Genomic DNA, 19,027 nt, shown 5'->3' with positions numbered 1-19,027 from the left:
TATGTTCCAAAACTTGGAACTATCCCTCAGCGTGCTGGCTTCAATTAACTCCCTCCATGCTTCATCTTTTAGGGCAGATTTACGCCTCGAGAATTCAAAATTTATACTCTTTTCGGTGTAATCTCACCAATAAAGGGTCTCTCGAACTCATATTTAATGCTATGCGCAAATTCTTTGCCGCCTGAGAACATAATGAATCAAACCATCTAGGGCACTGCTTAACGGGCCTCTTAGCCGGAACGGTTAAAAAGTCACTTATTTTGCAAGTAATTATTTCAAAGGCACTAATAACCTCCCTAGGGTCTGCGGACAAGGTGGGACACCTAGCTAACTCAACAGCACAAGAGTCCGATAAATATTTATAAAATGTATCCGGGGATATCTGTTTTCATTTTAGCCGCCTCCCACCGTCAGTTGGTCTCACCATCCCGCCCTGTTTAGCTCCCTTTATGTACGACATTACCGTCTCAGTCAAATGGGCACACTAAGGATTTTGGTCACTTAATGCACTAGCTTGTATAGCAAATCCTGTGAATAAATCTATTATTGGGGATGTTACCAAAATAAAATCAATAAAAGAACCAACACCCCTGCCTTTAAAGGTTTGGATGATGAACTTACTACAGGGATCAGACAAGCACATAAGGGATGACAGATCATATTCCTGCAAAAGGCCATTCATTGTCTACCCTTGTGGTGAGTGTTCAAAATGAATTCCCTGAGCCCGAAGACACCCAAGATCAGTCACACAAGACGCCCTTGGGTCACCGCAAATATGAATATTAAAATCCCCCGCTATCACAAGATTCAGTGACATGGTGTTATAATGCTGCTTTACATAGTGAAATTACAAACATCATTACTGCAGAAAACTGAACTATAGAAGTTAATAAGCTCCAATGTATGCCCCCCCCCTTTGTAATAACAAAGCCTGTATACAGGGGCTCTCTGCGTGCAAAACCCACAAAGTACAATCAACAGCCAAAGAGATATAAATAGCAAGGCCTCCTCTGGATCTTCCCATATGAGAGGGGGTGGCCGGAACAAAGAAAGACTTAAAGCCCTTCATTGGTAATCTAGTACCAGTTCACGTCTCCTGTAGACAAATCACACTATATTGTTTAATGTACAAGATCCATGAGGGGTCGGAAAACTTATTAGATAGTCCCGCAATGTTCCAGGATATAACATTGTAGCGCGGTTTGACCTCTATAAAGGATGCCATTAATTTGGCAATGGATAAGATCAAACCACATGTTTTCGATAAATGCTTTTGACAAATGTTTTTTACGTTCTGACTTTGTTGCAATAGGTTTATAATTTTAAGATCACACTTATATATTCATAATTTGTGACCTTTGTTCCTGATATTATATTCAAATAGATGAGAATCTAGTTTTTCTATGTTAAAAAGCCTGCGCTGCGCTTACTCTCTCTTCGGATAGAGGGACACCACACAGTAGGTTGTTTATAAGGCAATAAGCTTTTATCGGTAGTTGTCAGAGATCTTTATGATCCGGCAGGCAGGTGCAAAAGTAATACCACAAGCGGCAGCGATCTCGTGATGAGGGAAAAGGGGTAGCGGGACAGTCTTTGAATCAGTGTCTCTGCGAGGTATCCGGCGCACAGCTCTCAATCCTCGAGCTGAGGGGATGTTGCTTCTCTCGGCGATCTCTGCCGATTCTCTTGGAGGAACGGGCCGCGAGTCACTCAGCAGGCACCGGAGGGTCTTAGTTCAGGGAGCCGCGACGGCGTCAGCAGGGCTCAGATGGATCAGAGTTCGGGGAGCCGCGACGGCGTCAGCAGGGCTCAGATGGTTCAGGGTTCGGGGAGCCGTGACGGCGTCAGCAGGGCTCAGATGGTTTCAGAGTTCGGGGAGCAGCGACAACGTCAGCAGGGCTCCGGTGGTTTCAGAGTTTCGGATAGCGATCTTCTGTTCGGTGAGCGATCGAGCCACGACCAGGTCAGCAGGCTCTCGTCAGTCCAGGTCTTCTCTCCCGCTCGTCCCTTCAGCACCCCTTGTTATACTCCCCTTCCTCTTTGAAGTCCAGAGTCCTCGCGGAGAGGGGTCTGATGCCTGGGGGGCGGTGTGTCGGGGTTTCCTGTCGCTCAGCCCCTTGATCTGTTCAGATGTGTCCGGGAGGGACTCCAGACGCCCAGTAGGAGAGGCGCCCGCTCACCGGGGGCCTGGTGGCCGATCGAAACCTCCCTCGGGGAAGAGACCAGAGGTGTGACAAAGTCGGCGCCTCTCGGTCTGGTTTGGGGGGGGTGTCGTTCTCCCTCGTCCGGGCATGCGTGTTGGGGACCTGGTCGGCCCTCGGGATGTCGGCCCACGGAAGCCGGAAGGCCGTGCCCACAAGGTTCGACGTGTTTGTAGTGTGACTTGCTGGTCGGGAGGGCCCACGCCACGAGGCCGGTCTCACACGTGCCCCCCCCAGCTGAAAGGCGGGGAGAACTACCCATCCACTTGGGGGTTCTCCTCGCTGAAGCGGAAGAATCGGGACAGGCCATCTGTGTTGGCGTGGTCAGTCCCGGGGCGATGTTCCACAGTGAAATCCATCCCCTGGAGAGAGATGGACCAGCGTAGCAGCTTGGGGTTTTCCCCTCGCATCTGCATCAACCACCGTAGGGGTCGATGATCTGTTTGCACTCGGAAGTGTGTTCCGAACAGGTAGGGCCGTAGCTTTTTGAGGGCCCAGACTACGGCGAACGTCTCTCGTTCAATTGTGCTCCACCGCTGTTCCCGGGGCAGTAACCTTCGGCTGATGAAGGCTATGGGCTGATCTATGCCTTTGTCGTCATATTGTGAGAGGACTGCCCCGATGCCGTGTTCCGAGGCGTCCGTCTGGACCACAAACTCCTGGGCGTAGTCGGGTGCTTTGACTACTGGAGCCGCGCACATGGCGGCCTTTAGGGTGTCGAACGCCTTCTGGCAGGCGGGAGTCCAGTGTATTTTCTTGGGGTGTTTTTTGGAGGTTAGTTCTGTGAGAGGGCCGGCGATGCTGCCATAGTTTTTAATAAACCTTCGGTAGTAGCCGGTGAGGCCCAGGAAGGCTCGGACTTCCGTTTGGGTTGCAGGGGGTTCCCAAGACAAGATGGCGTCGATCTTCGGCTGGAGGGGGGCGACCTGCCCACTCCCCACCTGGTGCCCCAGATAAGTTACGGAGCCGTGTCCAATTTGACATTTGCTAGCTTTGATGGTGAGGCCGGCCCGGCGTAGAGCCAGCAGGACTTGACGGAGGTGCTGGAGGTGCTCGGTCCATTGGGAGCTGAAGACTGCTATGTCGTCAAGGTATGCTGCGCTGAACCCCTCTAGTCCAGCCAGGACCCTGTTCACCAGCCGCTGGAAGGTGGCCGGGGCGTTTTTCATTCCGAACGGCATCACTCTAAAGCGGTAGTGCCCATCCGGGGTGGAGAAGGCGGAGCGCTCCTTGGCTCCCTCGGTGAGGGCAATCTGCCAGTACCCACTGGTCAGGTCGAAGGTGCTGAGGTAGCAGGCGGCCCCAAGGCGGTCAATGAGTTCGTCGGCACGGGGGATAGGATGAGCGTCTGCTCGGGTGACGGCATTGAGGCCTCGGTAGTCCACGCAGAATCTCAGCTCGGGGGCAACACCCGGGGTAGTCGCTTTCGGAACCAGGACTACCGGGCTGGCCCAGGGGCTGTCGGAGGGTTCAATCACCCCGAGGTCTAACATCTTTGTCACCTCGGTCCGGATGCAGGTCCGGACCCGATCAGGGACCCGGTAGGCCCGATGTCTCACTGGCGGGCTGTCTCCGGTGTCCACGTCGTGGACACACCAGCTGGTGACCCCGGGGGTCAGGGAGAAGAGATCCGCGAACTGCCCTAGTAGCTGGCGGCAGTCGTCGGTCTGTTGGGCTGTGAGGGCGGTCAACAGTCTCACTCCTTCCACGGATCCATTGGTTTCCTTCGCTCCCAGGGGGTCTGGGAGGGGCTCGGTGTCTTCTTCGGCCCCATCGTCGGTGGCTAGGAGTAGACTTAATTCGGTCCGTACAAAGTGGGGCTTGAGGCGGTTCACGTGGAGAACCCGGAGGGGGTTCCGCGGGGACTGCACATCGATGAGATAGGTGACTTGGCTCTTCCGCTCGATCACCTTGTAGGGCCCAGTCCATTTATCTTGGAGAGCGCAGGGTCTCACCGGGGCCATGACCCAGACTTGTTGGCCCGGCTGAAACTCGACCAGCGTAGCATTCTGGTCATACCAGCGCTTCATCTCTTCTTGACTGGCCTCGAGGTTTGCTTCTGCGAGTTCCCTGAATTTTCGGGTCTGGTTGCGGAGCGCCAAGATGTAATGGAACACGTCCGGAGGGGTCCCCCGGGGGGTTGCTTCCCACCCCTCTTTGACCAGGCTCAGGGGTCCTCGGACGGGGTGTCCGTATAACAGTTCGAATGGGCTGAATCCCAGGGATTTTTGGGGAACCTCCCGGTAGGCGAACAGGAGACATGGGAGGAGGACGTCCCACCTCCGGCGTAGGGGTTCCTCGAGGCCCATGATCATCCCTTTCAGTGTCTTGTTAAAGCGCTCGACTAGGCCGTTTCCTTGGGGGTGGTACGGGGTGGTGAATTTGTACGATACTCCGCACTGCTGCCAGAGGGACTTCATATAGCGGGAGATAAAGTTTGTACCCCGGTCACTCACGACTTCGCGGGGGAACCCCATGCGGGAGAAGATCCCCATCAAGGCCCGGCCCACCACGGGGGCCGTCACGGTGCGGAGAGGGATGGCTTCGGGGTAACGGGTGGCATGGTCCACCAGGACGAGGATGAACCGGTGGCCCTGGGCGGTCTTGGGGTCCAGGGGTCCGACAATGTCGATTCCTACCCACTCAAAAGGGGTACTGACGACGGGGAAGGGTTGGAGCAGAGCCTTGCGCTTGCCCCCACTCTTTCCGCTGGCCTGGCACGTGGGGCAGGACTTGCAGTGGGCCTCCACATTTGCTCGCATCTTGGGCCAATAGAAGTGGGTGACGAGTCGCTGGTAGGTCTTATCCTGGCCTAAGTGTCCGGCCAGGGGTACATCATGGGCCAGGCCCAGGAGAAGACTTCGGAAGCGTAGGGGTACTACTAGTACTCGGGCCGATCCCAACTCGGCCGACTTCTGTTCGCTGTAAAGCAGTCCGTTCTCCCAGTATACCCAGTGGGTGCCAGTCCGGTCGCCGGCTGCTTGGGCCTCGGCCTGTTGTCGGGGTCCAATGAGGGACGGGCAGGTGGATTGTTCTTGGCAGAACTCTTCACGGGAGGGGCCCCCTTCGCAGGGCCACGGGGCCAGTTCTGTCAAGTCCCCGAGTTTGGTCAGGGCTTCGGGGTCGGAAGGCCCGGATTCTTCGCCGGGAGCGGTTGGTTCGTCCAGAAGGGGGTCGTTGGCCTCTGGTGGTGTATTCTGGCTCTCGGGGATAGTGGCGGTGCTCAGGGGCCTGGCCTCTCCCCCCTCGGAGGAAGGCGCCCGGAGAGTCATCGAGCGCGTGGTGGCGCATACCCACTCGGGTAGGCCCATCATCTCGAGGTGGGCCCTTCGTTCCACTTCTCCCCACGGGGAGTTCTCCAGGTCGTTGGGAGGTTCGGACCGCTACTTTTAACTTGCCGGTGACTCCCCCCCATTCGAAGGGGACTAGGGCCATCCGGCAGAGGCTCTCGGAATTGTCTGATGATATGACGGGGCAAAAGGCGTCAGGTAGGATCTGATCCTCGGAAATCAGGTGACAATGGACCGCCGTGACACTCGCCCCCGTGTCCCGGAGCCCCTCGATGCGGTGACCGTTGACCGTTACCTGCTGTCGGTACTTCTTCGTGTTGGCGGGCAGGGGCGTTCCGGGGACCATCTCCCGGTCCCCTAGGGAGACCAAGGCCATTGCGGCTGGTTCCCATTCTTCGGAGTTTTCCATCTCTTCCCCCAGGGCTACAGAGGCCATCTGTCGAGCCGGCGGGGTGGTGGTGGCGGTCCGCTGGTACAGGGGACACTGAGGGTCACTGGCATAGTGTCCGGTCTGTTGGCAGCGGAAACAGGTGATTCTCACTCGGGGCCCCGGCCTCCCGGGTGGCCCGGTGCTGGCCGGAGGTGGAGCTGGAAAGGGTGGAGATTGTCCTCTGGGAGGGCTGAGCGGGGATCCCCCCGGGAGCTCCCTTGGCCGGCCTTGGTTCCCTCCGCCCCTCTGGGACCCCCCCTCTGGCGGGGGGGTCCCTGACTGTGGCGACCGTAGTCTCCCACGGGGCTCCGGGAGGTCCGGGTGTTCACCCACCGGTCAGCCTCGACGGCCAGTTTCCGAGGGTCTGTGAGTTTGCTGTCCAGGAGGTGCTGGCGCAGCTCTACGAAGCAATTAGCGGCCAAGTGTTCCCATGCGATTAGGTCGAACAGCTCCTCAAAGGTGGAGACCTTGCTGCCCTTGATCCATCCGTCCAAGGCCCAGCTGTAAAAGTTCACGTACTCCACCCAGGTGGTACCGGGTATCTTTTTGCAGTCTCTAAACCGTTGCCGGTACATTTCAGGGGTGAGCCCATATCTGGCTACCAGGGCCTCTTTCATGTGACTGTAGGAGTTCATTACTGTGGCGGGCAGGTCCAGCAGGGTATCTCTCCCCTCACTCAGGAACCGGCCCCACAGCCCAGCCCCCCAGTCTTTCTGCGGGACTCGGTGGGAGGTCATGGCGACTTCGTAGGCCTTGAACCATTGCTGAATGTCGTCGTTCTTATAATATTCTTTCACCACATCTTTGGGGATGTGGACCTTCGGTTCCACGGTGGAGGAGATGGTTTGGGTTTCCGAGGGTCGGGCCTCCGCCCTCTTGGCCTTGAGCTCGATTTCTTTTAGGCTACGTTCGTGCTCTAGTTGGAGTTTCTTTTCTTCGTGTTCTCTCTGTCGTTTCTTTTCCTCTAGTTCTCCTTGTAGGCGTAACTGTTCCACCGCCAGTTTTTGTTCAGCCAGTTTTATCTCTCCTTCGATTTTTAGTTTTGCTAGTTCCAGTTTGTGGTTGCGACCTCTTTCTCGGTCCGCTAGTTCCTCTGGGGATAGGCCCCCCTCGGGGGCGCCGTTCCTCCCCGGGCTGCTTCGTGGTTCATTGGGGGTTTCTCCTTCTGTTTGTGTCCGGGGAGCTTCTGCCTCGACCCAGGTTTTTAATGCCCCCTGGAAGTCCTCTTTCGTGCTTAGTCCGGTGGTAGCCATTCCAAAGTCTTTGCAAAATTGTTTCAGTTCTCGGTGCGTATAAGATTCTAACTGGTCTTTTTGAAATGCCGTGCTTGGGTTGGTGCCTGCGGCACCTAGGGAAGTTTCTCCTTCCATTCTTCTCGGTAGTGCGTCAGCCGTCTACTGCACGATCTCTAGGTGTTGGCTCGGATCCCGTCGCCTGCCACCAAATGTTGGAAGGCGTTTCCCGGGGGAGGCTGCGGAATGTGTTCCTGACCACCCTGAGGCCCACCTTTCCCAGAATTAGGCTGAGCAAGAGCAGAGAGGCCCTTCCTGGAAGGGTCTCGCACCTAGGATCGCACGCGCTGCGCTTACTCTCTCTTCGGATAGAGGGACACCACACAGTAGGTTGTTTATAAGGCAATAAGCTTTTATCGGTAGTTGTCAGGGATCTTTATGATCCGGCAGGCAGGTGCAAAAGTAATACCACAAGCGGCAGCGATCTCGTGATGAGGGAAAAGGGGTAGCGGGACAGTCTTTGAATCAGTGTCTCTGCGAGGTATCCGGCGCACAGCTTACAATCCTCGAGCTGAGGGGATGTTGCTTCTCTCGGCGATCTCTGCCGAATCTCTTGGAGGAACGGGCCGCGAGTCACTCAGCAGGCACCGGAGGGTCTTAGTTCAGGGAGCCGCGACGGCGTCAGCAGGGCTCAGATGGATCAGAGTTCGGGGAGCCGCGACAGCGTCAGCAGGGCTCAGATGGTTCAGGGTTCGGGGAGCCGCGACAGCGTCAGCAGGGCTCCAGTGGTTTCAGAGTTTCGGATAGCGATCTTCTGTTCGGTGAGCGATCGAGCCGCGACCAGGTCAGCAGGCTCTCGTCAGTCCAGGTCTTCTCTCCCGCTCGTCCCTTCAGCACCCCTTGTTATACTCCCCTTCCTCTTTGAAGTCCGGAGTCCTCGCGGAGAGGGGTCTGATGCCTGGGGGGCGGTGTGTCGGGGTTTCCTGTCGCTCAGCCCCTTGATCTGTTCAGATGTGTCCGGGAGGGACTCCAGACGCCCAGTAGGAGAGGCGCCCGCTCACCGGGGGCCTGGTGGCCAATCGAAACCTCCCTCGGGGAAGAGACCAGAGGTGTGACAAAGTCGGCGCCTCTCGTTCTGGTTTGGGGGGGGGTGTCGTTCTCCCTCGGCCGGGCATGCGTGTTGGGGACCTGGTCGGCCCTCGGGATGTCGGCCCACGGAAGCCGGAAGGCCGTGCCCACGAGGTTCGGCGTGTTTGTAGTGTGACTTGCTGGTCGGGAGGGCCCACGCCATGAGGCCGGTCTCACAATTTCTTTTTTCATTAACTATCCTTACTTATTCTCCTGTCTCTGATTATTTACCAGGAGATTAATTGATATCAAAACATCTTGGGTGTGTGAGGTTTTCAATTCTCACTTCCTTTCATCTACATTCTATTGTTTGTTATGAATCATGAGAATAATCATTTAGAGAATATGTTTGGATCACGAACCACAATGTGTTTGATTTAGAATAAGGTTTTTCTTTTTAAATTTCTTTCTGTTTGAGATTACATATAGAATCATTTACTTTCTTCGGGTCACCAATAGATTGGACATGAAATGATTGTTGGTAGATTGATGGATCTAGTAGATAGCAATACCAATAAGGTGGTGGTCTGTTGGACACTAGCTTGTAAATATGTACATATTGTAAATATTTGTATATGGAATTGATCTATTTCTGAACATATTTTTATTATATTTTTGTATAAATGATGGATATATTTGTTGTATAAATGATGGATATTTTGTGGGTATAGGTATGTAACCTTTTTTGCAAAGTAATATGGTTCACAGTGATATGATGTTTGTGTGTTTTGTGATTACATTTTATGTTGATTATTTTTTTAAAGTATGTTCTTTTAATGTTTGTATATTTGTTTGTGCTGTTAGTCCCGTGCCTTATGATTTATATGTAATATACATGTTGTTTTGTCATGTTACGGCCCTGATGAAGTTCCCCTTTAGGGAATGAAACGCGTGTGCTGACCATTTTTTATCAACTGAAAATCTTTTTACATTTGAAATAAAGAGGACATTTGGTCATAACACTTTGGCTTCTTGGACTGTCGGATTCGTGCACCCCCACCTTTCTTTTTTCTTTATGTTTTATTGATCTGGAACACAGTAATGCTGCTCAACGGCTGGCGTGCGGGGTTGATTGCACAACGATTATTTTTGTTTGGAACTGATGTGAGGTGCGGCAAGAAGGGCCCGCCGTTGCTGCAATTAGAATACTATAACATTTCTATTGTTTGCCCCTGTGATCCCAAACCCAGTACTTGCCCTTAGACATTCCAGTGCAGGGGTTAGAGGGGCTTGGATCATTACGACGGACCCACTCAGTCAATCACAAGCATCTAAGGAATCCAGGGGTGCAAAACGGTTTCTTAGTTCCAATGCAGGGGGTAGAATAAACTCCTGACGACCTGGTGCAGCACGGTCCAGTCGGATTATATTCGGGGCCCAGTTAGAAATCAGGTTCTCAGGAATTGGATACAATGGCGTATGTCCATTTGGTGGGGCCCTAAGGGTATTTGGCATTGAATTCAGCCCCCATGATTCCTGTTTATAGAAAAAAACAAGTGGTAAGGTCATAATGGATGACTTGAAGCTAGAATGGGTGTTGGTTGCAGTTGAGAACAAGATCCTTTCTGCAATGTGAGATTGATTAAAGTTAATGATGACACAGTCACCACTATACAGCTTACGTGAATTCCAAATCCAGTTGACCCATGTTAATATTTTTTTCTATTCTCATGCCCAAAGCAGTGTTACAAGATAACCAGTTGAGTACCTTGTTCTTCAATTGGATAAAGTTCTCGTTGGTACCCAGAGGAAGAATTCGAACGTTCCCCAATATTACAACATATGGCGTCGAAAATGCTGGCAGGTTGATAAAAGGCAGAGGATTTATAGAATTGTACATGGGGGCATTCACTCCTCCCTGAGAGTGCTCCCCACGTACATTGTTCTCTGATATACGCTGACCCTGTGTAGGTAATCTTCTATTGGGAGGTGGGGCCACGCCTAAATTTAGTACAGTGTGGGATACAGGGGGAGGCAAAGCCTGGCACAGATGAGCATTATCCCTTGAAGGCCTCAGTGGGGGTAGCGAGGGATCCATGGTGTTTGTGTTTGGGCCGCCCTCAGTAGAACGGTCCGTTGTGGAAGGAATTGATAGTGGGTTAATAACTGTACCCATTGACTGTACCCAACGCTTGAGATCAGAGATACCATTTTCGATCAAAGTTAAATGCTCAATAATAGGGCCCAGCATGGTGTTCAATAATTCCCTAAAAGAGTCCTGTAAAGATACTTTAAGTCTGCTTAAGCCAGACCTTGAACGGCGATGATCTTCCTGGGTGTTGGATCTGCTCTTGGTCTTTTAGCTTTCTCTCCTGGTGGCTGGCCCTTCCTTTTCGTGCCCGTCACTTGGAGAGTCGCTTGGCTAACCAGCTTGGCACCTCCTGCCCTCCCTCGAGTTGCAGCTCCAACTGCTGGTCGGATGACAGGCTGACCAACAGGTGTAACCCCCCCCCCCAAACACATATGTGCAATGTCCCCCCTAGGGTTATTACCACAATGGTTGGTGTGAGGGGCACAGACTGGTCCAGTAACCGGACTGATTTGTCCATCTGAATCTTGAGTCCCGTATTTATTACCATCACCATGAATACAGTCCACTGAGCCTTGTACACAGGTAGGGTGGGGTTGAAGGGAGTATACAGGGGATCTAGAGAGGTGCCTGTTCACAAGTTCAATCTGCTTGTCATGGACTGATACAGCCCTCAGCAAAAATTAGTCCATGGTCGCCACTGAGCATAGGTTGCCAGTTAGCGTCCCTGCTGGTGCTGTGGGTCCCTAACGTCTCACCATATGGAATCTGGGTCGGTCTACTACTAATACCTTGACCAAATGGCCCGCGGGTGAGTCTCAAAATTCTAGGATTAGAAGCTAAGATTCAGAATAAATTAAACTTAGATATGGAATGCGTGAATTCCCTACCACAACCTCTGCTGCTACCGCTGGTGTGAAGGCAGGAGGATAATCGGTCCAGGTCCAAGTCCAGGTTCGCTGAAATCCAGGAATGATTAACCCAAGGGCCAAGAGAGTAGGCCCAGCCCAGCCTCCTCCGAGGCTTTGATGGGCTTTGACGGGCCTGCCCGCGCACGTCCCGCACTGCGGAAGCTTGGTCCTGCCTTTAAGCGCCGGCTGGCGCGAATGAAACTGACGCGGCTCCAGCCGCGGTGCGTTCTGGGCGTTGTGGTCCTCTGGGCCTCCGGGTGCAAAGTGCAGCGTGCAAGATTCTGAAAGTCTGTGCTCGAGGGCTCCCACGCTGCAGAAGCCCGGTCCTGCCTTTAAACACCGGCTGGCACGAATGAAGCTACCGCAGCTCCTGCTGCAGCGCGTCCTGGGAATTGTGGTCCTCTGGGCCTCTGGGTGCAAAGTGCAGCGTGCAAGATTCTGAAAGTCTGTGCTCAAGAGCTCCTTCGAGTCAATACTTATTGAAAATTAAAATATGTTCTGGAATCCGATTTTTAAAAAAATTATTTTCTGTGTGAACTTGTTTTTTTAATAATCGCTTTAAAAAGTGCATTTTACGTAATTTTTTCCTTTGCCATACAGCCATTTTAATAGGCATTCGAGTGTCAATACTGTAAAAACAGATGATGGACCTATATTTTACAGTTTTCTACCGTCCATTACTGTCTCTTTGTATGTTTTTTTATTAAACGATTATCTGATTGCTACTTTCAAGATTATTTACAAAAAATACTTTTCATTAGAAGTGTTGTTTACATTTTGTTTTTGTATTTCAATCGTGCATTGTTTTGAACGTAGTGGTAGATTCCAAAAATATGGCAATAGATTCATTTTCGAGGTTCAAATAAGTCGAATACATAGTGGCTGGGATTTTTTCGTTGTTTAGCCCTCGTGGTTTAGGCACGCGTTATAAAAGTGGTAGTTGTTTAATCATAGAAGTGATGTCTTTATCCAGTGAGGCTCGTTCTAGGTCCGTCAAAGGATGTGTGGGCAAATCCCTCATGAAATCTTGGAGGGCATCAGGGTCTTTCTCAGGTGGCTGGGCATATAGTGATGTGTAGTATGCAGCAAAGCACTGGGCATGACTGGTTCCCCGTGTGTTTACCCCCCCCCCCGCCCCCGCCTGTCATGAATGCAATGGGTGTGCAGTGTTCCATGTTGGTACAGAGCCAGTGCAGAGTTTCACTGTTTATCTCCACTGATAGATGCGACTATGCATAGCAAGCCAGGCCATCCGGGCCTCGTCCAAGAGCACCAATGTAAATGTAAAAATTGATAATTGTATAGCACACTACTCACCCGCAAGGGTCTCAAGGCGCTTGTACAAATACCGCTGTGGAACCCATCCTGGCTTTCCCTGTGAGGCGTCCACTCCTGGGCACCCCCAAGGTGGAGGCCAGGCATCCCTAGCGTTGTGGGGGCCGTTGTGGAGATTAAGCAAGCTATTGCCCAGAGTTGCAGAGTGGGACTCAATGATTGGAATAGGCACCGAGGCGAGAATTATCAGGTCCGTGGAACTTTTGAGCCCAAGACCCGCCGAGGCGGGGAATTGAACCCTGGTCCTGGGCTAGACCTTAGCATCAGGGTCTGCCGCTCTAATCATTGAGCCACACTTCTCCATGGGCAAGGTCAAGACATAATTTAATGTCTTGCCCATGTACCTTGTTTTAGACCACATTTCTGAAAAAACACGTGAGCTGCTGAATGCTACAAAAGCAATGATTTATAACAGGCACTAACAACTAGTTAAAAAATAATTATTGTATTTTTATCTTTATTTCTAATTTAGCCTTATGGGTGTGAGAAGTTTCTAAATTGGGTAACTCACAACTTTATACGTTTTTGTACACCTTTAACGCTTCATGAAATGCAGAGATTGCAAACTTTAGAAAAAGCAGCTTCAATAGTCCATCGATGAAAGGAGAAACTGTTCCTGAAACAGCAAATGCCTGTGCAGGTTAGCGGGTGGCCTGCATTGGTCAGTGGCTACATTCTATGTTCACAACACCCACCCTATGGCACATTCCAGAGTCCCGCCCCATGTTCCTGCCAGTGCTCCTGCTTGCCTTCCTCTCCAGAGCCCTCTACCCGAGCTGTCTGCTGCTGCCATGCCCCCAAAGCCCCAAACTGTTGCTAGTTGTTCTGTCACTTTGCCGCACCCTGCCCCCAATGTCACCCCTGCTTTCCTCCAGCATCCCCACCCTCATCTCGCACCTTATTTGTTCCTCGAGGCCATGTGGCATCCCAGCCCCCTACAGTTGGCATGCTCTTCCCTCTCCGGGTCTTGCACCTTCTCAGGAAATGGTTGCTGTTGGTTGCCATTTCTTGGGGAGAAGGGTTGCTTTGGCCTACGAGCCATGCTATGCCAGGGAATCCAGCCTAAAGTGAGAATGGACACACTGAGAAGCTCTCCTGCTTCGACCGAGGCAAAGTTCCCAATTCCCCCAGGAGAGGAGAGTTGTTAGTATAGAATAGTAGGAACTCCACGTTGTTTGCGTTAGTTTTAAAGGAAAGGCTGACATCCATTTAATCAGTTTTTCTTTAACGATGGTTATAGATGTGATGTTCGAGGGACTGAATCACTGAGGTACAGCTAGGTGTCATTAGCGTATTGGTGTAAGGATATTTTATTGTCAATTTTGCAAACAACTTCCTAAAGGAGGCAAAGTTTGCAACTCACAACTTTGTGAATTTGTAATTTGCCCAATTATGTGGGATAAGTGAAAACGTTTCCCACTTCTGCTTGACATCACATGCAATCAGCACCTTGAGAATAAATTGCATAAAAATAAAGTAGATCAGAGAACTCAAACAAAACATGGCCTACTTTTCCAAACAGAGAATACAAACAAAACATGTCCTACTTTTCCAAACATTGTAAGCAAACACGTTTGTGGTGTTTTTTCTACTTCAGGTTAGTCACGAAGCATTGCAGGATGAATAGTTGAAGATGGCCTACAGGGAAGGACCAAAACAGTTTGCAAAATATTAAGACCATGGAATAGATGGGTGAAAGGAAGATGCAAGCACGGTGACACATGCCTACAGGATGACATTTGTGCCACCGCCATTTCTTCTAGCCTTATTGATCTACCGGTTTTTTATTGTCATTGGCTCTTTACAGTTCATAGGAGCCCAAATGAGGGGTAGGTATTTAGGGATGAGGTCATATGAGCAGCTCTGTTGTGATCCAAGGCCATGTGCAGTGTGTGGAATGACCGTACCCATGCGCCCAGTACCAGTCAAAAAAACAAAGGAATTGGGTCCCCAGCCACCTGAACCATGATAAACCACTCATTTGTAAATCTTGAATACTGCCCACCAATCAGCACTGGATGACAGCGCCTTCCTAATTTGAACCACGAATGCAGGTAATAAGAGATGCAATATTCTATGATGTCACTTTGCCAAAGGGAGTCATGTGAAAAATGTTATAGTAGTATTTTTTCCTGAATGGGCTAGATGCTACTTTGCATTCAATGCCTTGTACACACTTTTGTTTGTATAACTATATTTTGCCAACACAATGTACATGTTCTTGTCTGGATATTTGTTAACCTGTGGAAAATGTATTTATTTTAAGTATTCAATCATACATGTTATGCTTTAAACACAAAGTAAACAATGCAAAGATTGCTACAAAGAGCTTTTCACTTTCATGCTATTTTATCATTACCTCAATATCAGTGATGTTGTATCACGTCAAATGAATTCATTTGTGAAATTAAAGAAAGTGTGCCATCAGCCAGGAGAGGCACATTCCATACATGGTTCTCTGAAGTATGTGATTATGTTATGTATCATAGATATATTCACACAGAAAGTGAATGATACAAAAGTAATTAATTGAATATTATCTTCATCCTGTACAAATGCTCGAAGCATTCAAATCAAATTCTTTCAGCTAATGTCTCCATCTGTGTATTGTGCACCAGGCTCAATACACACATAGTCACTGAATATGCCAGCTTATGAGGGCCACCTTGATACTGTTGGCCCACTTTACATTAAAATTCACCATTGACTGGACCTTGTAAATGAGCAACCGTTTTGTAGGTGTTTACAACGAAATGTACTTGATGCAGAATGTTTGAATGTACAAGGGTATCATTTCACCGGTGCAAATGAACTGTGAAAAATATTCAACAAAACTTCTCTATGTCCAAGAATTGTTTAACAATTTACCAAAATAAGTCCTATATTGAATCAGAAAGATATACATTGGCTGAATGGATTTGTTTTTAATGCTTTGAAAATGTGTCCTTTATCAAATATAAAATTCTTAAATGTTTTCAGGGCTTGTGTATAGTGTGCGGCTCAATCTAATCTGATTGGTGTCATTCTTTTGTTCTGCTAGCGTGAAGTGAGCGAAGTGATTTGTGCAGATAAATCAACTAGGGATTGATAGCACCTATCAAGGGGCTTTTGACTGAAGTGGTGTGCAGGGAATTTATGTCATATCTGCAGTGTAATTGGTCATTGTAACCACAAACAGAAAAAAAGACATGGAGGAAAGAAGGAAGAAAGATGAAAAAAGAAGAGAATAAAAGCCAAAGAAGGAACCACATTCTTAAACTGTGCAACTACCACACTTACCTCTAAGACTTTCCCAGTGATGAACTGGTGGCAGGCTTCACACTTCACGCCAAAAAGCACCTGGTAGTCCTTTTCACAGTAAGGGGCTCCATCCCTACAGGAATCCAGAGGAGTGTGCGTGAGTGTCTAATATGCCACACTGCACCATAATGTGCCATCCTGTACCCTACTCTACCAGACCCAACCATTAACATAGCACTGTCTACACTCTATTCTTGTTTTTCAGGAGCTGTGGATTTCAGAAATGGATATGGTACTCAAGGTGCAACATCTTTAATGATCTGGATGGTACTGAATAGAAAGAAATAGGGTGTGTTGTACTGGCCTTTAACAACAATGTGTTCCTTGTCTGCACTTTATTCCGTTATCTCTGTATTCAGACTTATCTCTAACCCAATACTCTGCCCTGGCATGTTGTTTAAAAACTTGGATGAAAGTTCCTTAATTAAGCCTTTCACCTGTTTCATTATCTACATTTACTAAATTATTCTTATTCAAAACATTTATGACCACTCTAAATTTTCTTAAATCTTCAATTGACTTTTCTCATTCATCCATCTAATTCTATGCAGATCCTGTTATGCTTTGAAGAGAGGTTTGACGTATCCTTCATGCATACTGCTGAGCAAGGTATTTTAGGGGAGATGCCCCAGCACTGATTTTCAATCTACCACACTGGTCAATCCCCGCTTGAATGTTGTTTCCTGAAATTTGTGGTCGAAAGAACAGGTCCAACAAGTACGTTCCACATCAAGGTAGTTGATGATTCGCTTACCTGATAGTGTCAAAGGTGGACCACATGCATTTCTATGTTCTGACCTAAACCCATGCTAGAGTAGTTAAATCATTCAAGCAGGCTTGCCAGTATGTCTGTCCCCTATGAAGCAATTCTGCAAATGCAGCAGACCTTACCGTTATGGAGCTGTAAGATACTCTCCAAACACTTCTGAAGCACTTCCCAATTATTTCCACCTCAACGGGGCAGCCTCCATGCTTGTGATGTGGGTTTACATTTGCTCTTCAGCAGTTCTCACGCTGCATCAACAGTGGACCTTACAATTCCTCTATAAGACCTGATATGTCCTGCGATCTAGCCTTTAGGTACAAGTATCCATATTTCGTTATGCAACTTCAAGCCCATTACTTCTGTAACAGGACTTTCATACACTCACTCCCATCTGTACTTGGAATTAAGGTGCGAAAATAAATGTATGGTCTTAATTGAGAATACTTCACAGAACTGTTTATTTTCACTTATTTAGTACTTTCCGTACCCTCCTCATAGTCCTCCCTTCTCCTTTAAGATTTACATCCATGTCCTTACTCTTGTCCCTCCACTAATGGTTTTAAAAACCTTTGTCTTTGTGTTTGTCTGTCTTCTCTTTGGACATTGCTCTTCAAACACTACTCTCCTTCACTCTCCTTTTGAAAAGACACGTTCCTGTCCTCACCTTGCTGAAATTCCTTACAGTTCTTAAAGCTATTTGTTAAACTCCTCCTATCACAATGATCCAGTACATGTTTCAAGAATTTACATTTGACAGGCTCTTTATTGACGCCTAAGTGCCCCCTTCTCCACCGAAGACCATGCGCTTATCTACAGACGGCAGATGCATGTTTAGTGTTGCTACCTCCTTCATCATTGGCGGCCCTGTTGAGGTTAAAAGCTGGTGTCAAATGCAATGATCACACCAGAGGATGAACAGCCCCAAAAACCAACAACAAACAAGTCCCTGTGTTGAATGAGGGGCCCTGGAAGCACATGAAGACAACATGCTCTCCAGCTCCATAGCAACTTTAAGATAACTAAGTGTGCCCAGAATACTGCAGAAGGTTTGGTAGATTGTGCGTGCACTTAAGGGGCAGGCAGCATCCCTGCAGTGTCCACCCGAGCAGCTAAAGGACTCATCTTAGATGAAAAACAGACTCACTGGTGACTTACTTGCTGATATACTCTCCAGACAGCACTTTGCCGCAGGCTTTGCACTTGAAGCAGCCCAGGTGCCACTGCTTCTCCAGGGCGAGTAAGGCTTGTCCATTTTTGATATCTCTCCCGCAACCAGCACAACCTATAATGTAGGGGAAAGAAAAAAATGTGAATACTTAGCATGTTAACAGGATGTGGAAAAAACAATTCTTTCAGATGCCAACAATCAGACAGTGAGAATATTGCACTCAGGCAGAACAGATCTGAGTCAACCACATCGCCGGGCAATATCTCTTTGGCTTGGGTAGTTTACTACCCGACATTCGCTACAGCACCTCGCCTTTCTGTAGGGTGAACAGAGCTTCAATGCAATCCTCTGAGTTAATAAAGGACCAACACACCAGCCCATTCAAGCTGTCCCATCTGGGAGTGCCAGGCTGCCCGACAGGCCAGTCCATCACTGGTTTTAAGTGGGGTAGCGATGCAGTGAGTGACCGCTGTGCAGGTCTTTCCTCCCTCTTCGTCCATGGACCACTCTGTGTTCCATCGCAGTGCTGCACCCCATCTCGCAACAACATGACTTCCTCCAGATCCATGGCAGCTCCCTCCTTTACCTCTGCTTTGTTTTCCATAATACTGCATGCCCAGATATGATCACTCTGCCCCATACCTCTGCCTGACAGGCCCCTGTCTCTTTGTCATGTTTTTACTATCCTGACAATTTTTGCTGAGCCATAGGCTCTGCCCTACTTCTTTGCTTATACAGACATTTACATGGGGCAATAGGATGTACGAGATTACTCTTTTAATATAAAACGAATATATGTTGCACACAGTAGGCGAAGCAGCATTGGATTGATTATTTCTGCGAGTGCTGTGGAAGTGGCAGATGTCTTGGGATTTACGTGGGCATTGTCACTGTAGGTCAAACCCTTTAAGACCAGCCCTCATTAACAAGGGGGTAAGGCTGAAGAGGCGAAAGCAGCCTCCCATCGTGCTATGACTCCCCTCTTAGCATCCTTGAAAAGTGGAAATACACCTCCAGCCCCTCAGTGGTGGACTTCATATTGCTCCCCCTGATAGTGTGAAAACATTAAATGTACTGGCTCATTCAGTGCTTAATTTGAGCCGGTGCTTTCCGGTGCTCAGCATCAGCACTTAATTGGTTTCCGGTGCTCGGCAATGGCACCTAACTGTTCTAAGTATGGTGTTGACAGTCTACCACATGGTGGCGCTGCTCATCTAATTTGGAGATGAGCAGAACA

General features: G+C 49.3%; 1 protein-coding gene across 8 annotated transcripts in view; it reads right to left on the bottom strand.

The window, feature by feature from the left end:
- The window catches only part of ABLIM1 (actin binding LIM protein 1), a 698,379-nt gene that overhangs the window by 296,115 nt on the left and 383,237 nt on the right, over positions 1–19,027 (bottom strand). For all 8 annotated transcript variants that reach the window (XM_085603287.1, XM_085603283.1, XM_085603288.1 and 5 more), the window contains exons 5-6: positions 17,778–17,904; positions 15,836–15,929 (exon numbers count right to left, since the gene is read on the bottom strand). In XM_085603287.1, the coding sequence (XP_085459413.1) occupies positions 15,836–15,929; positions 17,778–17,904 (221 nt within the window). The remainder of the gene's footprint in view (positions 1–15,835; positions 15,930–17,777; positions 17,905–19,027) is intronic.

Source organism: Triturus cristatus, chromosome 1_2 (genome assembly GCF_964204655.1).
Source record: "Triturus cristatus chromosome 1_2, aTriCri1.1, whole genome shotgun sequence".
Lineage (NCBI taxonomy): Eukaryota > Metazoa > Chordata > Amphibia > Caudata > Salamandridae > Triturus > Triturus cristatus.
Note: the sequence above shows the minus strand (reverse complement) of the source record. Positions and strands in the feature narration are given on the sequence as shown.